Source organism: Oryctolagus cuniculus, chromosome 17, assembly GCF_051225735.1.
Source record: "Oryctolagus cuniculus isolate XC-2025 breed Fujian yellow rabbit chromosome 17, ASM5122573v1, whole genome shotgun sequence".
Taxonomy (NCBI): domain Eukaryota; kingdom Metazoa; phylum Chordata; class Mammalia; order Lagomorpha; family Leporidae; genus Oryctolagus; species Oryctolagus cuniculus.
In genome coordinates this window covers 44,168,067-44,186,674 of record NC_142883.1, presented here as the reverse complement: position 1 = coordinate 44,186,674, position 18,608 = coordinate 44,168,067, and the positions used below count along the sequence as shown (strand labels likewise).

Genomic DNA, 18,608 nt, shown 5'->3' with positions numbered 1-18,608 from the left:
TGCACCGGCCCAGTAGATGAATTTTTAACCCTTTTCCTCCCTTTTCTGCAAAGAGAGAAACACAGTGTTGGTTGCTTTGGGGTTCACCAGGTGGCCCAGGAGGGGCAGGGTCCCTGGCTCTTATTCAGAAGCTGTGCTTTGAGCTAGGAGGACCTGTGTTTGACAGGAATAGCAAGAGCTCAAGGACCGGAAGTGCCCTGACTGGTCACTGATAGATGTGGAACCGTGACCGAGACCTTGGCTCCCTGTTGACACCTGACTCGGAGACATAGATTGGCCGGAAGTACCTCAGATATCTGGGCCAAAAAAGATGAACGCATGTGGTCTCCTGCCATCTGGGGAGTCCGTGGAGGACCACGATTAGGAGTGACCTGTCTGGTGCGTGCTTGGTTCCATCCTCACTCGGCCACCCCGTGCAGGAGGGCTTGGCTTTTTGCACACCTCGCTGCGGCTTCCCCTGCCTGGAGTTCCTACAGTCTACAATGCTGGAGGGGATTCAGGCAGCGGCGGGGTCTGGAGAAGGGGAAGGTTGGCATCATGGCAGCCGCGGTGGCCCCAGCAGCAAGTGTCCTCGATGGCCACACCCTTTCTCTTCTCTGTTCTTTGAGGCATGGCCGTGGCTTTGGAATCCAGTGCCAAGAGGAGCTGGGATGCCAGTGACGTGGCTGTAACTTTTTCACTATTGTTCCCATCTCTGTACCCTCACCCTGGTGTGCCCCTGGGAAGCCTGCTGTGTGGAGTGCTTGTGCTGCACGGGTGCAGGGGCCAGTGTCAGTGCCGCTAGTCATTCTGTGCGCTGTGCCCACGAGTGCATGTTGTCCTGGATCCCCGGGTGCTGGGTAGATCTTTTTGTAGTGACTTGCAACGCGCGTGCGCGGTGTTTCTCCTGTGGTTAAGGTGAAGGGTGTACTACGTACGGGGTGCCCTCTGGACAGACGGGGTGCCCTCTGGACAGACGGCACAAGCCTATGGAAACGCAAATGGACTCTTGACTGGGCACGCTTGTCTCCCGGACTGGGTGCCCCCTGAGGACTCGGGGAACCGTGGGAAGGTCGCGCAGGGGCTGCTGCCCCAGAGTGGGTGGGAGCCGGCATCACGTCCTCATCCGAGAATTCGGCCTTGGACTCCCGTGGAGAGGCCCGAGGACCGGGAGCCCGAGAGCCGGACCTCCTGCCCGAACCCGAGGGGCAGTCGGGATGGCGGCGGCGCTCCGAGGGGGTCGCTCCCGCGGGCCCGCGGCCGGGTTCGGAAGCGAAGCGAAGGGCAGCGCGGGTTAGAGAACGTGGGGTGGGCCCGCGCGGCTGGGGGCGGGGGCGGGCGTGGGACCCGGCGTGGCGGCGCGGTCCAGGGTCGGGTGCGGGCCTGGGGGTTGGACGAAGCGCCGGGTCTGGAGAGAACTAGGGATGGGAGTGAGGGCCGGGCCCATAAGGTAAAGGGGAGGCACTGGGCTCAGAAGGTGGGACGACAGGGACCTGGGACGAGCGGGGAGGCCCCGGATGAAGAACGCGGCTGACGCTTAGATCCTGCGGGAGACCACGCAGCCTAGAGCGGGGCGGGGGGCGCGGGCGGAGGCGGGCACCATGAGGCGGGGCTAGGGGCCAGCCCGGGCGGAGCCGACGGTGGAGCTGGACTTGTGCGGGGCCGAGGTTGGACTTGTGCGAGGCGGAGTCCTGTAGGAGAACTGGGCCGAGAGCGATGTGGGTCAGGACGACGCTAAGGATTGAAAGGTGGACGAAGGAAAAGACCGGGTGCAAGGCCGACGACTGGGAGGAGAGCGAGAGCGGCGGTAAGGCGGGCCCGGGGCGGAGCCGGGGCTGGGGGCGGGCTCGCCCGGGGCCGTGGGCCAATGGTTGAGGACGGGGGCCCGAGTCCACTCTGTCTGTGGGGTCAGTCCGGCTGGGGGCTGAAAGGGCCCCGCTGGGCCGCAGCCGCGGGCTCAGGCCCTCGCCCAGGAGGCGCTGGGCTTCACTGGAGCCGCGAGGGCCGGTTCCATTGACCCTGAGGGCGGGAAGGGGTCCGGGGGTTCCACGCCGTGACGTCACAATTGTCTCTAGATGGGGCAGGGGCGGATCGCCCCTCCCTCACTTCCTCCCTCCTTCCTTCCCTTCCTCGGTTCTCACCCCCTTCCTCCCTCCCCCCCTCCTCCCTCCCCTCCCTTCCTCGCGTTCGGCTACTTTGGTGCCCGCCCCTTGTGCCTTAAGGGCTGGGGGAGCTCCTTGGGCCGCGGGACGGAGAGGATCCTGTGCAAATGAGCATCACCTGTGAGTTTTGAGTTAGGCGTCCGTGCTCCGGTTAATGCCTTTACCGGGGAAAAGCCTCTCTCTTCCTTTCAAGCTGTCACCCCTCAGTCATTACGAAATGCCCACCGTGTCCAGTTTCGATCACTCCTGCCTCAGGCGCTCTGGGCTGCTGTGTGGGGAGGGGCGGGCTGCCTTTCTCAGAGCTGAGTTACTAAATCCTTGAGTTTCCCGGCTCCCCTTACAAACAGCTGATGGGCGCGGGGTTACTGAAGAATGCCAGGCTCTCACACTGCTGGGTGACACCGGAGACAGGGGTTCGGTGGAGGCGGGCAGAGCAGAGTTGGATTGCTTTCCCCGACTCAAGCCCCTGTGGAGTGACCTCAGCGTCCAGGCTGGATAAGGGAGGCTGTAGGGGCAGGGTGAGGTGAAGCCAGAGTGGGTGGAATTGAAAAGCTTGTGTAGTGGGAGGTAACGTCTGTGGCGCTCCTGACACGTGGAGGGACCTTTTCTGGGGCGCGTGTAAGCAGCACAGCCCATGGGACAAGGGAGACCCACCCCTGCCAGCCATCAGCGTGTCTTCAGGCAAGCTCTTCCCCTGAGCCCCTGTGTTCCCGTCCGTAGGACAGTGAGGGCTGTGCAGGAGCCTGGCACAGTGGCAGGTGTGACAGGCACATTCTGGGTCAGTCCTTCCCCAGAGAAGCCCCCAGGCTCGGACCCTGGCCTTGTTCAGTGACACAGCCTCTTGGTGGCTCTCATGTCTTCTCTCAGTCAACAGACACGGGCTGAGCACTTCGATGTTGCAGGCTCTGCGGATGCAGACGCACATGAGATCTGGTATTTGCTGTAAATACGTGGATGTCATGGGTCCCAGGGTAAATGTCACGGGGCAGGGTAAAGGGACACACGACAGTGCAGCCACTTCTGGTTGGATGACGTTATTTTCCAGACAAGCAGGGGTTTCTTGGGAGTGGGGGCCAGGTGAGAGGAATGGAGGCAGGAGGGGTTTGAGCAACTGACACCTGGAGGAGGAACCAGATTTTTTTTTTGACAGAGTGGACAGTGAGAGAGAGAGACAGAGAGAAAGGTCTTCCTTTGCCGTTGGTTCACCCTCCGATGGCCGCAGTGGCTGGAGCACCGCGCTGATCCGATGGCAGGAGCCAGGTACTTCTCCTGGTCTCCCATGGGGTGCAGGGCCCAAGCACCCGGGCCACCCCCCACTGCACTCCCTGGCCACAGCAGAGAGCTGGCCTGGAAGAGGGGCAACCGGGGCAGAATCCAGCGCTCCGACCAGGACCAGAACCCGGTGTGCCGGCGCCACTAGGCGGAGGATTATCCTATTGAGCCGCGGCGCCGGCCAGGAGCTTGTATTTCATCATGAAGGCAGTGGGCTGCTAATAAAAAGGATCTGTGTGGTAAACCAACTGCATTCTAGAAAACTCATTCTGGCTGCCTTGTGAGGACTGGATGAGGTTGTGAGATAGAAGGCAGGAAGGGGCAGGCGGCAGCTTTACTCACTACGCCACAACGCTGGTATCCCATATGGCCACCAGTTCGAGTCACGGCTGCTCCACTTCAGCTCCCTGCTAATGTGCCTGGGAGAGCAGCAGCAGATGGCTCAAGTCCTTGGGCCCTGCTCCCATGTAGGAGACCCAGAAGCTCCAGGCTCCTGATCGGCCCAGCTCCAGCTGTTGAGGCCATTTTGGGGAGTGAACCAGCAGACGGAAGACTCTCTCTCTGCCTTTCAAATAAATCTTTAAAGGGGGCGGGGGGGGGGGGGAAGCCAGGCAGAGGCTACTACAGCTGTCTAGGTCATAGACAGTTGGTAAAGGTCTGAACCAAGACCTAGGCACATGCTGGGCGGCAGGTGGCCACGGTCAGACTTGCTCAGCAAGTGGGTGTGGGAGGAGAAAGAGGAGCCTGCATTTCCAGCTGTGGTGTCAGTTGCTGTATGAAATGGAAGACACAAGAGCATGAGGTTCATGGGGTTGAGTAGGAAAAAGATGCAGATTCACACAGGACATGTTGATCTTAAGATGTTTGGAACCATCCAAGAGAATACAGGCTACTTGCTTGGGAAAGCAGTCTGTACACACCCAGATGTACGCCATTTTATTAGTGGATGGTGAAACCATGGAAGTAGATGACATAATTTAGGGCAAGTGTGTGTCTTAATCCCTGATTTAAAGGGGTTTGGCAGAAGAGCAAAGGTGGCAGGAGAGAACCCAGGAGTTATGCAGAGGAAGGGTGAGATGAGGTCTGTGCTGGAAGGCCCAGGAGCACAGTGTACAGTAAGCCAAGACGGGTGGGATGAGAGGAACCGGCACAGCTTTTAGGGAACTGCTGGCGGCCTTTGCCGAGACTGTTCTCATAGAGGGCTGCCGTGTGGCAGGTGGCTTGCTAGAAGAAAGGCGGGGACCCAGAGCTCGCTGCAAGAGGCTGGGTCTCCTTCCCCGGCGCCTAGTGGAGCTGTCCAGGCAATGAGCAGGTAACCTTGGAAAGGAAAGGGGGGCTGTGCAGTGACAGAGGGGGGAACGGGGCTGAGAGTGCTTTGTTTCAAGATGTTTGTAGCCTGTAGGAAGCGGAAAAGCCAGTAAGAGGGAGAGGTGACAATTCTGGCCTGGACCTGATGTTAGATTTTTTTTTTTTTTTTTTTGACAGGCAGAGTGGACAGTGAGAGAGAGAGACAGAGAGAAAGGTCTTCCTTTGCCGTTGGTTCACTCTCCAATGGCCGCCGCGGCCGGCGCGCTGCGGCTGGCGCACCGCACTGATCCGATGGCAGGAGCCAGGAACCAGGTGCTTTTCCTGGTCTCCCATGGGGTGCAGGGCCCAAGCACCTGGGCCATCCTCCACTGCACTCCCTGGCCACAGCAGAGAGCTGGCCTGGAAGAGGGGCAACCGGGACAGAATCTGGCGCCCCAACCGGGACTAGAACCCGGTGTGCCAGCACCGCTAGGCGGAGGATTAGCCTAGTGAGCCGCGGCGCCGGCCAGATTTTTTTTTTAATAAGAATTTGTTTTAAAAAAAATATTTACTTGAAGCCGGCGCCGCTTCAAGAGAGAGAGAGAGGTCTTCCATCCGGTGGTTTATTCCCCAGTTGGCCACAATGGCTGGAGCTGGGCTGATCGGAAGCCAGGAGCTTCTTCCAGGTCTCCCACGTGGGTGCAGGGGCCCAAGGACTTGGGCCATCCTCCACTGCTTTCCCAGGCCATAGCAGAGAGCTAGATTGGAAATGGAGCAGCCGGGACAGGAACCAGTGCCCATATGGGCTGCCAGCACTGCAGGCGGCGGTTTTACCTGTATGCCACAGCGCCTGCCTCAAGTGTTACAGATTCTTTTGGCCACTGCTTCTCCAGGATGGAGGAGTTGGTGAGGACAGAGTATTCAGACAGCGCTGGTGAAGTGATCTGCCAGGAGGGACAGGAGCAGCAGCACAGGGGTTTCCAGGAAGTACTTGGAGTCACTCATATGAATATTACTGTGCTGTGGAAAAGAGGAGCAGGCACTGACCAGGGACTTGTGGGAGGAGGCTTGGGGTCCATTGAAGACCCTAGCAATTTAAGCAAGGCTCAAATTCAGTGGCAGATTCTCCCCTGTGGGTGCTGATGGCTGGGGAGCTGCCCACCCAGTTGGAGATGTTACCCCAGGGCCACCCTCTGACCAGGTTCCACATCCCTGGGGTAATTGCTGGAACTACCCCTCCTGGCCTAGACCTAGCTCACTCCAGTTCATCAGCCCAGGTCCCATGGTGCTCCTCCCAAAAAGTCCTCCCTGCTCCCCTGTCTCCGCCCTCCCCAGTCTTGGCAGGTGGTCCTTGCCTTTACCTCCATTTCCTGAGTGTGCTGCACACTTCTGTCAAGACCTTCCCTGTATCCGCCCCCACCCCTCTCCCCAGCCACAAGAGCAGGGTCTGTTTCTTAATTCTTGGCATCTCCAGGACCTGCTGCACAGGCTCCTAGGGGAAACGTTAGGTGAATGAGTGGAGGGGCTGCTGCCCACTGCCCTCTATGCTCTCTCAGATATAAACAGGTTACCCAGCTGGGAGAGAGGACGTCCGCTGGCTGGTGTGGCATCCAGCACTGATGCGTCCATCTTCTCATCTGAAGGTGGGTCTCGGGGGGCTCTGGCCCCAGGATACCCCACCCATCTCTTGGGAGACCTGCCACGTGGTGTGAAGGAAGGAAACACGTTTGGTCCTGGGGGGCTACCCTACCGCTCCTGCCGCCACGCCTGCCAGGGAGGGAGGGCCCTTCACACCATCCTGACACCCATGAACGGAGTCCTCTTGGCACCCCTGCTGAATACATCACCACCATCTCATCTCGTGCATGAGCAAACAAAGGCTCAGTGAACGACTCCCTCTCAGGCCTGCCCCTCATCTCTGGCCACTCATCACTCTGCTGAAGAACCCCGAGGTGGTGGTGATGTCCCCGGGCCATGCTACCAGGCCGTATTTCTTCTAGGGGTAGAGAAAGGGCACAGGATGAGGAAGCAGAATCCAAAGGGGCTGGGGATGTGGTGGGGCTCTGGGCACCTCCCAGCCTTGCACTGGGGTGGGGGGAAGAAAGGAGGGAGGGAGGGAGAGCCTCGGACCATGCTGCTGTCTTGTTTCTCATGTGCCTTAAGTCCTGACTGGTGGCCAGCAGAGGCTGGCCCGTGTTCCACCCTCCCTGGGCACTGGATCAAGGCATGGTCTTTGTAGCCTGTTAGAGCCCCTGCCAGGTTGCCCTGGAACTCCTCGGTGCCTGCCCACCTCCTCCCCAAGGTCCAGGGGAAGCTGTAGACGGGACCCTGTCCTCTGCCTGGGTGTGAGACCTTGGGCTCCTCACTTCAAAGAGGCTTGTGGCATCACCTGTGCTGATGGGCTCACCTTTTAAAGATGGTGGCCTGGAGGGAGAGACAGTGGTGGCCAGGGACCTGAGGTTTAGAGGTTAGGCAGTGGGGGTGGACCTGGGATACTTGGCAAGAGGCTGGGGTGGGAGGCTTTCTCCAAGGCGTTTACCACACCCCCAGCAGCTTGTCCTTGTGCCTGATGGAAGGGGACGGAAGGGAACAGTGTCTAGGCTGCTGGCAAGGAGGTAGAGGGGTGCAGGCTGCAGGAGCCCAAGTCTTTCGCTCTAGGGACTGGGGAGCGGGGAAGGGAGGGAACTGGATGAGTAGAGAGGGAGAGAACCAAGGAGGGCATGGGAAAGGGGAAACAGTGCCAAGAGGGAGAGGCAGAGGGGGAGCAGTCAGAAGGAGCAACCCAGAGCATGCTGGGGGTGGGTGAGGCATCGGCTCCTCTCTAGGTCTGGGCCACTCCACACCGGGTTTGGGGTGCTTCACACGCTGTGGGGGTCAGATGGGAGCCTTCTGGGCCTATGTAGGGGTTCCTGGGGCTCCATTCTGCCAGGCCATGGGGCCTTCCAACCTAGTACCTTGTATAGTACGGTAGCTGTAGCAGGAGTCAGAGGGACTTGGGAGAAGTGGCTAGGTGTCACAGGCCAGCAAGGGGACTGAGGACCAGTAGCAGACGCTGTCCAAGGAGTGTGCAGGCATTTGAGGCAGTGGGAAGGGCAGTGCCAGGCCCTGCAGTTACTGCTGGGCTGAGCTGAAGTAGAACAGTTTGGGGAGGGGCAGGTGGCAGTGGCAGGCAGGTCAATGTGAGGCCTGACTAAGCTCTGAGGGAGACAGAGGTGGGACTCGGAACACCTCCCCACCCCCCAGGTGAGTGCAAGGAGACGGACACGTGCTGCTGCAAACACAAGCAGTGCACGGCGCACATCATCCACCCCTTCTCTGAGTACGGCCACTGCAACCTGCACCTGCACACCATCAGCCACTGTGACTGTGATTCCAGGTGAGGATCCCTCCCCAGGGACCCAGGGCAGAGCCAAAGGCCAACTGTCACTGAGGGGTCCCCCTTCAGCTTTGACCTGGCACTGTCAGGCCTCAGCTCAAAGCCTTCCTCACCCTAGAGCAGTGGGGAGGTCTCTGGGCAGCCCAGGCCCACCCCAGCAGAAGCCTGCTGTCTCAGGTTTCCGATTGTGGGCCCTGGTGGCACCTGGGGTACAGGAGTCAGGCTGAGTCCCCTTTGTGGCAGGGTGAAGGACGGCTCAGAAAAGGCCAACAGCAGCAGTAGCAGCAGCTCCCGAGACCCAGGCCCAGCCTGTTCCCGCAGCTCGGGCTCGGGCTCGGGCCCGGGTCCAGGCTTGGGTTCGGGCTCTACCTGCTGTAACATCATCCAGACCCCTTGCTTTGAGCTCATCCCAGAGGAGGCGAGTGTGGAGAGGATCTGGTATGGCTGGTGAGTGCGGGCAGGCTGACATGGGTTTTTCTACATGAAGCATCTCCCCTCACGCCCAGTGAGCCTTCTCTGTGCCCCTGTGCCTAGGTGCAAAAGCTACAGGCCTGTGTCTGTGGCAGTGATCCACCACCCCATACACCATGAGTGTGCAGCAGATGATCTAAATGGAGAGGAAGAGGAGGAGGAGGAAGAAAGCAAGCCCCCCATCCCAACCCAGGTGGGGCCCACCACCACCACGCCCACTGACACGTGCACTGTCACAGTCACCAGTGCCCCGGACACGCCAGCACCCATCACCATCTGGCGGTCAGACAGCCCGGCCGGGAAGAGCCTGGGAGGCAAGGTAATCAAGAAGGTAAAGAAGAAGAAAGACAAGGAGGAGGAGACGATGGACGAGAAGACGAAGTTGAAGAAAAAACCCAAGAAAGGCAAGCTGACTAAGAAGAAAAGCCCAGTGAAGTCGGAGTCTTCGCCTCCAGATCTGACGCGATCTTTAAGCCCAAGAGAATTGGCCAGGATGTCAGAGTCCAGCCCAGAGAGCCGGGAAGACCTGGAGAGTGAGGACAGTTACAACGACCGGGGCCAGGGTGAGCCCTCCAGTGAGGACGTGCTGGAGTCGTCATCACCTAAGAAGAAAGAGAAGAACGGCGCCCAGACCAGGAAGACCGGGGTGAAGACCACACAAGCCAGGAAGGTGACCAAAAGGAAATCCCCCCCTGTGTCCAACCCCAATCTTAGCTGAAGTCAGCGCAACCAGGGTGACGAATAAATGCCGTCAAGCCTGTAGCCGACCCCTGGTGCTGTCCTGTCCCTCCGAATAGGCCATCTGGGGGGATGGGGTAGGTTCTGGGCACAGCCAGAGCAAGGAGTGGCAGGGTCACCAGGGGAAGGTAGTGGTGGTAGTGGTGGTGGGGAAGGGCTACACATTTCTGTGTAGCATCTAGGACCAGGATTGGGGTGCAAGGGCTCACTGCTCCTGGAAGCCTGGTCTAACTTCTGGGACAGGCAATACCCCCAATAAACCTGAACCTTTAAGCTACTCTGCCTGGCCTTTCCCTCCTCTCAGTGGCCCTGGGGAAGGTGCTGTGCACTCTGCTGGGACACCCCAGCTGGTGCAGTCCTGCTCCTTCTAGACTCTCGCAGGCCTTCTGTGAACGGGGTGCAGCTGAGCTCCTGGCAATGGAATAGGCCCTTCCCCCAGCTCCTGCCAACACATGGCCAGTCTGGGGTGCAGTGGCCTTTTCTTTCAGTAGAGGAAAGGGAAGGGAAGCCTCCCTTTCCCCGCACTGAGCCCCCATGAAGAAGCAGGCAGATCAGGAGTCAGGGGCTGGCTGCTCCCAAGCCAGGGTGGGAAGGATATGGGAGCAGGTGAGTGTGGGGCCCACCCTGGGGCAGAAACATGATTTGCTTAGAGGTTGTCAGAGGCCAAAGCCCAGCTGGGAAAGGGGGGTGGTGCCAGGACTCACGGTGAGAAAGCCAGATGTCCCTGTGGAACCGCTTCCACTGTGCCACAGTGACAAGTGACAGGCACTGGGCTAAGCAGTTCACACGCTCCTGTCTTACCCCTTGCAGAGGCAGGCCTGGCTTGCAGATGAGAAAGCTGGCCTTAGGGCAACAGGTGCTTACAAAAGGTTAAAGGCCTGGGCTGAAGTAGAACAGGGGCGTCACTTGTGGCCGCTGTGGAGTGGAGGCGGGCAGCCCTGCACGGTCGCACGCTGGAGAGAGGCTTCGGGGAGTGCTCTGTAGAAACACTGTTTATTCAAATGACAGGCAGGGAGCGCAGCAGCAGGCGGGTGAGGATGGCCAGGCAGGGGCTGGGCAAGTGAGCACTGTTCCCCCGCGGCCCTGCTCTGACAGTCACCCACGCTGTTGGCATCAGGGCTAGAAATACTTCCCTTCCTCTCCCTCCTGCCCCAAACTGAATAAATAGCATCCCTCTCCCCACCAGCGCCGGGGAGACACGCGTGCTGAGCTTGGTGCCTCTCGCAGCTCAGTCAGCTGAGGGCAGAAGCTCACATGGCTTGTAGGGAGTAAAATACAAAACTGCTCCCCTCTCCTTCTCTTCCCTGCCACACTTCCCCAGCCTGGTCCCTGGACAGGTGGTCAGTAAGGGTCTGGAGTGGGAGAATTGCTGCCTAGCATTTGCTGAGCTCAAGTTCACAAGGCCATCCAGCCTGTCACCCATCCAGGCTGACCATCCTGCCATACCACCTTATGGACAGAAAAGGAGGGGCAGGGAGTGAGGCAGTAGGTGGCCAGGCTCCTCTCAGCCTTGGAGGTCATCAGAGTCCAAGGAGCAGCCCCTACCGATCCATCTCATCCAGGAGCGGGGTGGCGTCGCCAGCGATGGACATGGGCGTGCTTTCGATCATGGGGCTGGGGGAGGGCCGAGGTGTCAGCCGCTGCTTCTGTTTCCTCCGTTCTGCCTCCTTCTCCTGTAGCCACTGCTCCGCCATCTTCCCCCAGTCGATGGCTGCATGGCTGTTGGACCTGAGAGGAGAAACGAACGGCCTTGGAGGCAGGCACTCTCCAGGGGCTTGCGAGACGGCAGCCTTCCCAGTGATCCCTGGTGAGTGCCCACCCTAACAGAAAGGGACCCCGCCCCTGCGGGCTGTAGCCCCTCTGCTGTGGTAGGGCAGTGTACAGAGCTCTTGGCTGACAGAGGTGGCGGAGCATCTGCCTGTGCCCAGTGTGCTAAGCCCCTCCTGCTGCCCTGCCCAGTCTGCTGTCCTGACACTTACTTTGGCTGCTGCTGCCTTTGCCGGGAGCTGGAAGAGGGCTGGGGCTGGGCCTGTGCAGTCTGTGGGGTGGTGCTGGCCTGAAGCTGGTGGTACTGTGGGGTGGTGATTGGCTGGCTTGGGGTTGTGTAGGAATAGCTGGGGGTCATTAGTGGTGTGGCCACTGGTTGCTGAGCTGGCGTTGGGAATACCTGCAAAGGATAAAACAGTTAAGTGGGGCTGGGTTTGGCTGGCCTGATCCTGTGGACTTCTGGCACGTGGTAAGGGGTAGCTCAGCACTAAGTGGTTCTGAGAGCTGAGGGGAGCTGACAGAATGGTACTTGGCACACAGCAGAGCCCACCAGTCCTGACCACTGCTGCTTTCTGTGGCTTGCGGGGATCAAAGGTTCCCAAAGGACACTGAGGAGCTCAGCTCCCGAAAAATAGGCCTGAGGAAAGGGACCACATGTTGGGGACAGTTCCTGAGGCCTATCTGTAGGACGTGGTTGGTAAAGGATGCCTGTTCCCTTTGACCCCTCCACACCCTGCACAGGGAGCCCCGCCCCAGGCCACATACGTGGTAAGCGCTGCTGCCCCCTCCACTGCCGCCATAGCCATACTGGCTGGAGGCCCACTGGGCTGGGGTGGCATTAGGATTCTGTCCTTGGCCTGTCACAGCAGCAATGGCACTGAACATCTGTGAAGTCATGTTCTGGGGCAGGGCGTTCACAGCTCGCGTCAGATCTGTAAGCACGCAGAAGTGGGGATGGCATGTTATAGGCCAAAGTCCATCCAGCTTCATCCCCGCCACCCCCAGGCCCAGGCCCAAGTGCCTAACCTGCGAGGTTGATGTTGGCTGGGGTAGCGTTGATGGAGGCAGGTGTCCGGGTCCTGCTGCTGCTGCTGGGAGTGATACCTGAGGGGATGGCTATAGTTAGTTGCGTCCCTCCAGCAACCGAGTCCTGGCTTCCTGGATCAGGACTTTGGGAAGAGCTGCTGAGCTAGGTGGAGAAGGAAGCACTGCACACCAGCACACTGCGTGGAGCGCCTGCCTGAGGCAAGGCCGTGGTGGGAGCAACAAGACCGCTTAGTCAGGGCCAGTGACCACCCTTGCATGGTCCTCCAACCACAGCCTGAAAGTCAGGCGACAGTGGGGCTCACCTGGTACAGGATCCTGGTAATGATCCTTAAACCACCTGAAGAGTCCATTCACAGTGGGGAAGATCTGGCCTCGGTACCGGAATCCCTCTGGAGTCACCGTTACATACTCTATCCTGGGATTTTTAGAAGGAAACATTCATCAGACCCCACTTTGAGGCAGCTGTGAGGGTGCGACCAGAACAGATGTCCAACGTGTGCGACAGTCATACTGGGTGCTGGGGAAGCAGAGATGACAGCACCAGTCCCCAGCCCTGTGAGGGGAGGCTGCACTGAGTGGGGAGGGAAGGCGTGCATGGTCACGAGCTCAAGGCCAAGGATTCTTCGGCCCACTGGGAGCCGCACACAAGTTCCAGAGGAAGGCTTGCTGGAGGCCGCATCACAGAACAGGGCTGCAGAATGAGGGCCACACAGCAGCTGACGGGGAGGCCAGGGAGGAAGGGGCCTCCTGGGGGCAGCAAAGGCCAAGTCTAAGCAAGAGACTTCTGCAGTGGCCTTGGCAGGGGGTTAGTCTGCCCTTAATCACTTCTGAGATCAGCAGACAGTGCTTAAGAGGTTGGGATCCAGCGCAGACCTGGTTCCAGGTCTGCCATTTACCACACCAAGTTACTAAACCTGTCTTGGCTTCATTTGTAAAATGAGGAAAACCGGACCTAAACCTCCAGGGTGGTTGTGAGTATTAACTGAGACAGTGTGCACAATGGACTCCTCCCCACACCTCAGACAGGGATGTGCACAGTTAAGGACAGCTCTCAGCAGCCAACAGACAATGCAAGGTGTCTGCCACGCTCAGCCAAAACCTCCTTCCTAGAAGTCCTCTGCTCCTTCCCCCAGGAAGCTCTCGTGCTGAGTCTGCTCCTGGTTCTGGCCAACTGTTTCCCATGGAACAGGGTTTCCAGACCACATGCAACTCTGGCTGCCATCCTCTGGAAGCATTTTGGGGAGTCAGAAACAAGTACCATACTCCAGATGTGCACAGGACAGTGCAGTGTCCCCAGGGTCCACGGCTTCTTGCCGTCTGCCACTGACCCCACCGACAGTGTAGGCCATGCAGCATGTACAGGCAGTATAGCGATGAAAACAGAAATGCAGACCTGTGGCCAAGGGCCCGGGTGAGGGTGGGGTGGGGCTTGGGCTGAGAAGGCTGGTGTGCTGATCAGTCTGTACAACAGATACAAAGAAGGCCAGCCAGCCAGTCCCACACAGAAGGGAGTACCCACCCATTTCAGCGCAGAGAGCACTGGGGCCACTTGGCAGCAGAAGCTAGCTGTCCTGGGCTGGGGGAAGCAGAGGGTGGAGTCAGCTATCCATGTGCTGACCCCTGACCTCTGGGCATGTGAAGTAGGGCAGTGCCAGGTGATTTCTGTCATGTCTGGGAGGGAGACGGAGTGCAGGGAGCTCCTCACAGGGCTGATGCAAGCACACCTCTCATGTGAACCTTTGCCTCTCAATCACCCTCTCCCCACCTCCAACCTCCACCTCTGTTCTTAACAGAGAAGAGGAGCAAGGCAATCAAGCAGACAGGATTTGGCTCCCTTCCAGCCTGGCTGTGGACCCCAGCGGCAGCACCTTGTCAGCACCAGTGCTCACCTGGGTTTACCCCGGGGCTGGTATCCCAGTAGGAACTTGCCGGGCAGTTCCTTGCAGGCACAGATGAAATAGGGGATGAAGGTGGGCTTCTCCTTCTTAGTTTTGATGAGCAGCTCCTCTAATTTCTGGGGGTAGAACGAGGGTGAGAGGTTGGGAGAGCAGCACGCCTGGTACACCATGTCTGGCATACACGATGTACACGTCCTTGACCACCTGCACGTCCCCTACACTGAATGGAAAGCATACATCCTTAAGTGACCGGATGCTGTCATTCTCAGAAGGCCCTGGGCTCACCTTGCGGTCCCCACCACTGCAGTCCTGATAATACTTGTGGTTCAGAAGGTCCCGGGCGAAGGAGGCCATCGGCTGCACATAGCGGGCAACAATCTCATCCAAGTCTTCAAATTCCTGCGGGCAGAAGGCAAAGGCCTCCGCATGTCACAGCCACAGCCAAGTGTCTGTCCCTGCCCTTTGTCAAATCCACCCTAAAGAGAAGCCATGGCTGAAGACCCTCGATGTATCTTATCTATTTGAGTCAGGCTTATAGAGTACAACTTTGATTCAACCCTGGTGCTTGTGAACACTAGGGAACTTCACTAGATTTCTCTTTACTAAAAATAGGAAGTAGAAGCTTTGTGTGTGTGTGTGTGTGTGTGTGTGTGTGTGCAGGCACACAGGTACATATTTATCTTCTCTTCCCCCACTGGCTTTCTAGGCTGTGTTTTTTTTTTTTTTTCCCCGACAGGCAGAGTTAGAGACAGACAGAAAGGTCTTCCTTCCGTTGGTTCACTCCCCAAATGGCCGCTGCAGCCAGCGCTGTGCCGATCCAAAGCCAGGAGCCAGGTGCTTCTCCTGGTCTCCCATGGGGTGCAGGGCCCAAGCACCTGGGCCATCCTCCACTGTACTCCCGGGCCACAGCAGAGAGCTGGACTGGAAGAGGGGCAACCGGGACAGAATCTGGCACCCCAAGTGGGACTAGAACCCGGTGTGCCGGCGCCGCAGGTGGAGGAGCCGCAGCCCGGCCTAGGCTGTGTATTTTAAAAATTTGAGGACAGGGAAAGAGGTCAAAATACACAAAATCAGTATCAAATGATTCATTCTACCAGCAACTTTTTTGTTCTGCACAGCCACAATACACATGGTGCCTTGTGAGTTACTCTTCAGTGAAGAGACAGCAGGGCCCGCCTCTGGGAACAGCAGGGCTGGCAGTGGGGCAGGCACAGGCTCTCACCTCGCTATTGATCCACAGCGTGGCTCCCAGGCTGAAGGCATTTTCCTTGCCTTCCTCCCGCACATCCACGTGCTGGTAGATGCCGTCACTGACTTTCCACGTTACGGTCAAGTGGTTCTCACCCTTGCTGCTGGGCCGGATGATCACATCACCCTGGTCCATGGTCTCCATCATCTTTTCTGCTTGTTTGAAATTGATATTATGGAAAGATGGGTGTGCGATCACTCGCTTGATGTATGCTGACAATGGGAAAAGAAAAGGCAAGACCAGGTTACGAGGTGAGAGGCAGACAGCCATGGGACATATGAGGGCTTAGTTTTTGATCTACTGGGGTTGTGAGACTCTCACGTTCCCTGGGTCTGGATTCCCTGACATGAAGGACTTGTTTGCCTGGGCTCTCAAGTCGATGAGAGAATGAGGCTTTAAGAGTCAGAATGCAATAGCCAAGTAATGACCCAGAAGGTTCTGGATTTCAGACTTCCTTTCAGGAGAGTGTCACACATACACATCCTGTGGCGTAAGTCCCGCAGCAGGAGAGCTGCCAAGACTCAGGGGGCACGGGAATGGCTGGCGGCACACTCACTGGTCCGCTGCTGCTTCCGCTTCATGTCCTCCTCCTGCTTGTGGTCTGCTGCCTCGGCATCAAAGTCATAGTAGGTGTCCTTGGGCAGTTTCCACTCGTTGTTCCGGTCCATGAGGTCTGAGGTGCGGCAGGTCAGGTCTGCACTAAACTTCTCAATGTCAATCTTCATGATGCGGCAGTGCACGGTCATTCCCACCTAGATCCATAGAACATTTGAGCTGCAAGGGACAAAGATGCTCTAGCCCGATGCCCTGCTTCACATATGGAGAAAACCAAAGTCCGGGCAGAAAGGTAGAGTGACTAGCCCAGAGCAAGCCAGCTACTGACTAGCATAGCAAGTTCAGGGTTAGGTCTGCTCTGGGGGCCATGGGCTGTGCCTTGCACCGATGCCTCCAACTCTGGGAGGGATAAGTGGCTGGTGCCTGCTGTGATCTATCTTGTCACTGGCACTCTTCCCTCTTCCTCTAGTTTCCTGGTTACGGCTTCCAGGGTACAATTGAACGCTGGCTGCCCTTTCTGGAGGGGAAGCAAAATAATAGCTGTTTTCTGTACTCGTGACTGCAGACCTTCTGTCTAATGTAATGGCAAAAGCCACTGCACGGCTCTCCTCTTTGTGAAAATCTCCCTAGGTTCATTTACCCAGGAATGTCTCTCCCCAGCCTTCCTAAGGCCCCGGCTCTCAGGGGCCTTAGAACAAGAGTTAGGCAGATTTGCTATCAGCAATGTCACTAACCGAATCATCTTGGAAGACATTTAGGTTTTTCTAAAAAAAAAAACAAAACAAAAAACCAAACAAAAAACCAAAAACCAAAAAACAACAAAAAAAGCAAACACCAAACAAAACAGGTATTTCCTTCCCCATCGGGCCTGAGAGTAGGCACAACATTTATCAGTGTCAAGTGTGCCATCAAAGGCAGCTGTGGGTGAACATGAAAACAGGAATGGAGCTTAGAGATTTACTCTCAACCTTTTCCAGAGAACAGCGAAGGTTCCTTCTGTTGTTGTCTGGTTCTGCCTATAGCTCCTGTGCACAGGGCTGGCTGTATATACTTTTGTAACTCCCACAGCAGTACCGCCTGACCTTGGAAAAACAGGGAGAGCCTTTCTGTTTCACAGCATGAACGCTAAACCCTGCTTCCTGCCCTAAACTACACCACAGGACGAGACAGCCCACCATCAAAGGGCTGGCAACTTGCTGAAATCTCACAAAGGCCGTGAATAAACGCTGCCACTCATTCAGACACTCCCGCCCCCAGCTGTGCCACTAGGAACAGAGCCTGACTTGCGATGGGAACAGCCCCAGGTTCCAGAGAGCCTGGTCTGGGCGGCTGGAAACTGTACTCCAACCGTAGGCAGTCATCCATCTACCTTCACTCGTTCCTCTGGCCGCTTGACCACTTTGTCACTGAGGAATTTGGTGGGGATGAAGCCGGTGACACCATTGTCTAGCCGTGTTTTGACACCGATGGCCTGGCCCGGGCATGAACCACTATCGAAGTGGTTCCAGACCTGAAGAAGCCAAGAGAAGAGGTTGACTATTAAGATCTTGGAGGTCCTCCTGGACAAGCATAAAGAGCTGGCTGCCAGCAGTGTTGTAATTTATTTTGTCACTGACACTTGGCACTGTGATCTGGAAACACAATGACTTAGCTAAGAGACTCCAAATATCTGCAACGTTCCCTGACTCATGGCTCACATCTGCAGCACTGGCTATCACATGAATCTTTTGCTTACATCTGTGACCTCGTAGCTGCATCTGACACTCCTCCCCTTTTGGTCTGACCCAATGAGTACAGAAGCATCTCCATGAACCTTCTCAGAACTCATCACAGGGGCTCATCAGCACCTGACTTTCTTGGAGCCCAGGCAATGGGTGAAATGGAAAAATCATCTCTTCTACCATGTGTAGAACAACAAAAAAAAAAAACCGAGAGACCAAAAACCTCTTGGGGGGGGGGGGGGGTGTCGTCAATGATTTTTACCATCAGAAAGGCAGATGGTGTGAAAGTGGGAAATTACAAAGTATAGGGAATAGGGCAGGTGTTTGGCAGTAGTTAAGATGCCACATTCCATATAACAATGCCTGGTTCAAATGACTCTGCTTCCAATGTAGCTTCCTGCTAATGCACACGCTGTAAGGCAGCAGATGATGGCTTAAGTACTTGGGCTCCTGGCTGTTACAGGCATTTGGGGAGTAAACTGTCTTTCAAAAAATATGGGGAGAAAAAAGTGTAAGGAGAAATGTGAAAACTGAAGGGAGGTTGTGGCATAGTGGGTAAAGCCTGCAATACCAGTGTCCCATACGGGCACCAGTTCAAGTCCTGGCTGCTCCACTTCTGATCCAGCTCCCTACTAATGCACATGGGAAAGCAGTGGGAGATGGCCCAAGTGCTTGGGTCCCTATATAACGTGGGAGACTCAGATGGAGTTCCAGGCTCCTGGCTTTGGCCTGTCCAGCCCTGGTCGTTGCAGCCATTTGGGAAGTGAATCAGTAGTGAACTCTGTCTCTGTCCCTCCCTCTCTCTGTAACTCTCCCTTTCAAATAAATAGATCTTAGATAAAAAAAAAAAAAAAAAAATTGAAGGGAGGCTACAGGTAACTTCTAACAAGCGTGTGTAAGGACCTTGGGCCTACTCTGTAAGTAAGAAATCATGTCCCCCTTTCCCTAATCTGGTGAGGCCAGGTATCCAGATAATGGGGCACAAGGGTTAAGGCTAAGGTGACTGAGCTGGAATAAAAGCAAGCACACAGGTAACTTCTAAGTGGCATACAGGGTTACTTCACTGTATGTGTTTTATCCATCTAA

General features: G+C 56.9%; 2 protein-coding genes across 6 annotated transcripts in view; one reads left to right on the top strand and one right to left on the bottom strand.

Moving 5' to 3' along the window:
* The first annotated feature begins 1,469 nt into the window (after positions 1 to 1,469).
* PROCA1 (protein interacting with cyclin A1) lies at positions 1,470 to 9,562 on the top strand. Of its 5 annotated transcripts, none has more exons than XM_051825418.3 (5): positions 1,470 to 1,786; positions 6,257 to 6,343; positions 7,944 to 8,076; positions 8,320 to 8,523; positions 8,611 to 9,562. In XM_051825418.3, the coding sequence occupies exons 1-5, from the start codon at positions 1,696 to 1,698 to the stop codon at positions 9,263 to 9,265; spliced, it is 1,170 nt and encodes a 389-aa protein (XP_051681378.3). In that variant the 5' UTR covers positions 1,470 to 1,695; the 3' UTR covers positions 9,266 to 9,562. The 5 variants fall into 5 exon arrangements, with proteins under 5 accessions (XP_051681378.3, XP_089173633.1, XP_089173634.1 ...); XM_017348954.4 differs by lacking the exon at positions 1,470 to 1,786 and adding an exon at positions 2,128 to 2,261; XM_089317507.1 differs by lacking the exon at positions 6,257 to 6,343 and having other exon boundaries at positions 1,489 to 1,786.
* A 697-nt stretch (positions 9,563 to 10,259) lies between these two features.
* Positions 10,260 to 18,608, bottom strand: part of SUPT6H (SPT6 homolog, histone chaperone and transcription elongation factor) — a 38,396-nt gene continuing 30,047 nt past the window's right edge. Inside the window, exons 28-37 of the mRNA XM_008271024.5 lie at positions 17,171 to 17,311; positions 15,803 to 15,998; positions 15,220 to 15,458; positions 14,283 to 14,396; positions 13,989 to 14,113; positions 12,402 to 12,514; positions 12,079 to 12,156; positions 11,818 to 11,984; positions 11,265 to 11,452; positions 10,260 to 11,013 (exon numbers count right to left, since the gene is read on the bottom strand). Of these exons, the coding sequence (XP_008269246.2) occupies positions 10,827 to 11,013; positions 11,265 to 11,452; positions 11,818 to 11,984; positions 12,079 to 12,156; positions 12,402 to 12,514; positions 13,989 to 14,113; positions 14,283 to 14,396; positions 15,220 to 15,458; positions 15,803 to 15,998; positions 17,171 to 17,311 (1,548 nt within the window). The 3' untranslated portion in view covers positions 10,260 to 10,826. The remainder of the gene's footprint in view (positions 11,014 to 11,264; positions 11,453 to 11,817; positions 11,985 to 12,078; positions 12,157 to 12,401; positions 12,515 to 13,988; positions 14,114 to 14,282; positions 14,397 to 15,219; positions 15,459 to 15,802; positions 15,999 to 17,170; positions 17,312 to 18,608) is intronic.

Bases quoted from the DNA above. Each gene is read 5' to 3' on its own strand.
- PROCA1 (XM_051825418.3), top strand. From the start codon at position 1,696: ATGTGGGTCAGGACGACGCTAAGGATTGAAAGGTGGACGAAGGAAAAG. The intron at 1,787-6,256 runs GTAAGGCGGGCC...ATGCTCTCTCAG, and splicing joins GGAGGAGAGCGAGAGCGGCG to ATATAAACAGGTTACCCAGC. The intron at 8,524-8,610 runs GTGAGTGCGGGC...CCCTGTGCCTAG, and splicing joins GAGAGGATCTGGTATGGCTG to GTGCAAAAGCTACAGGCCTG.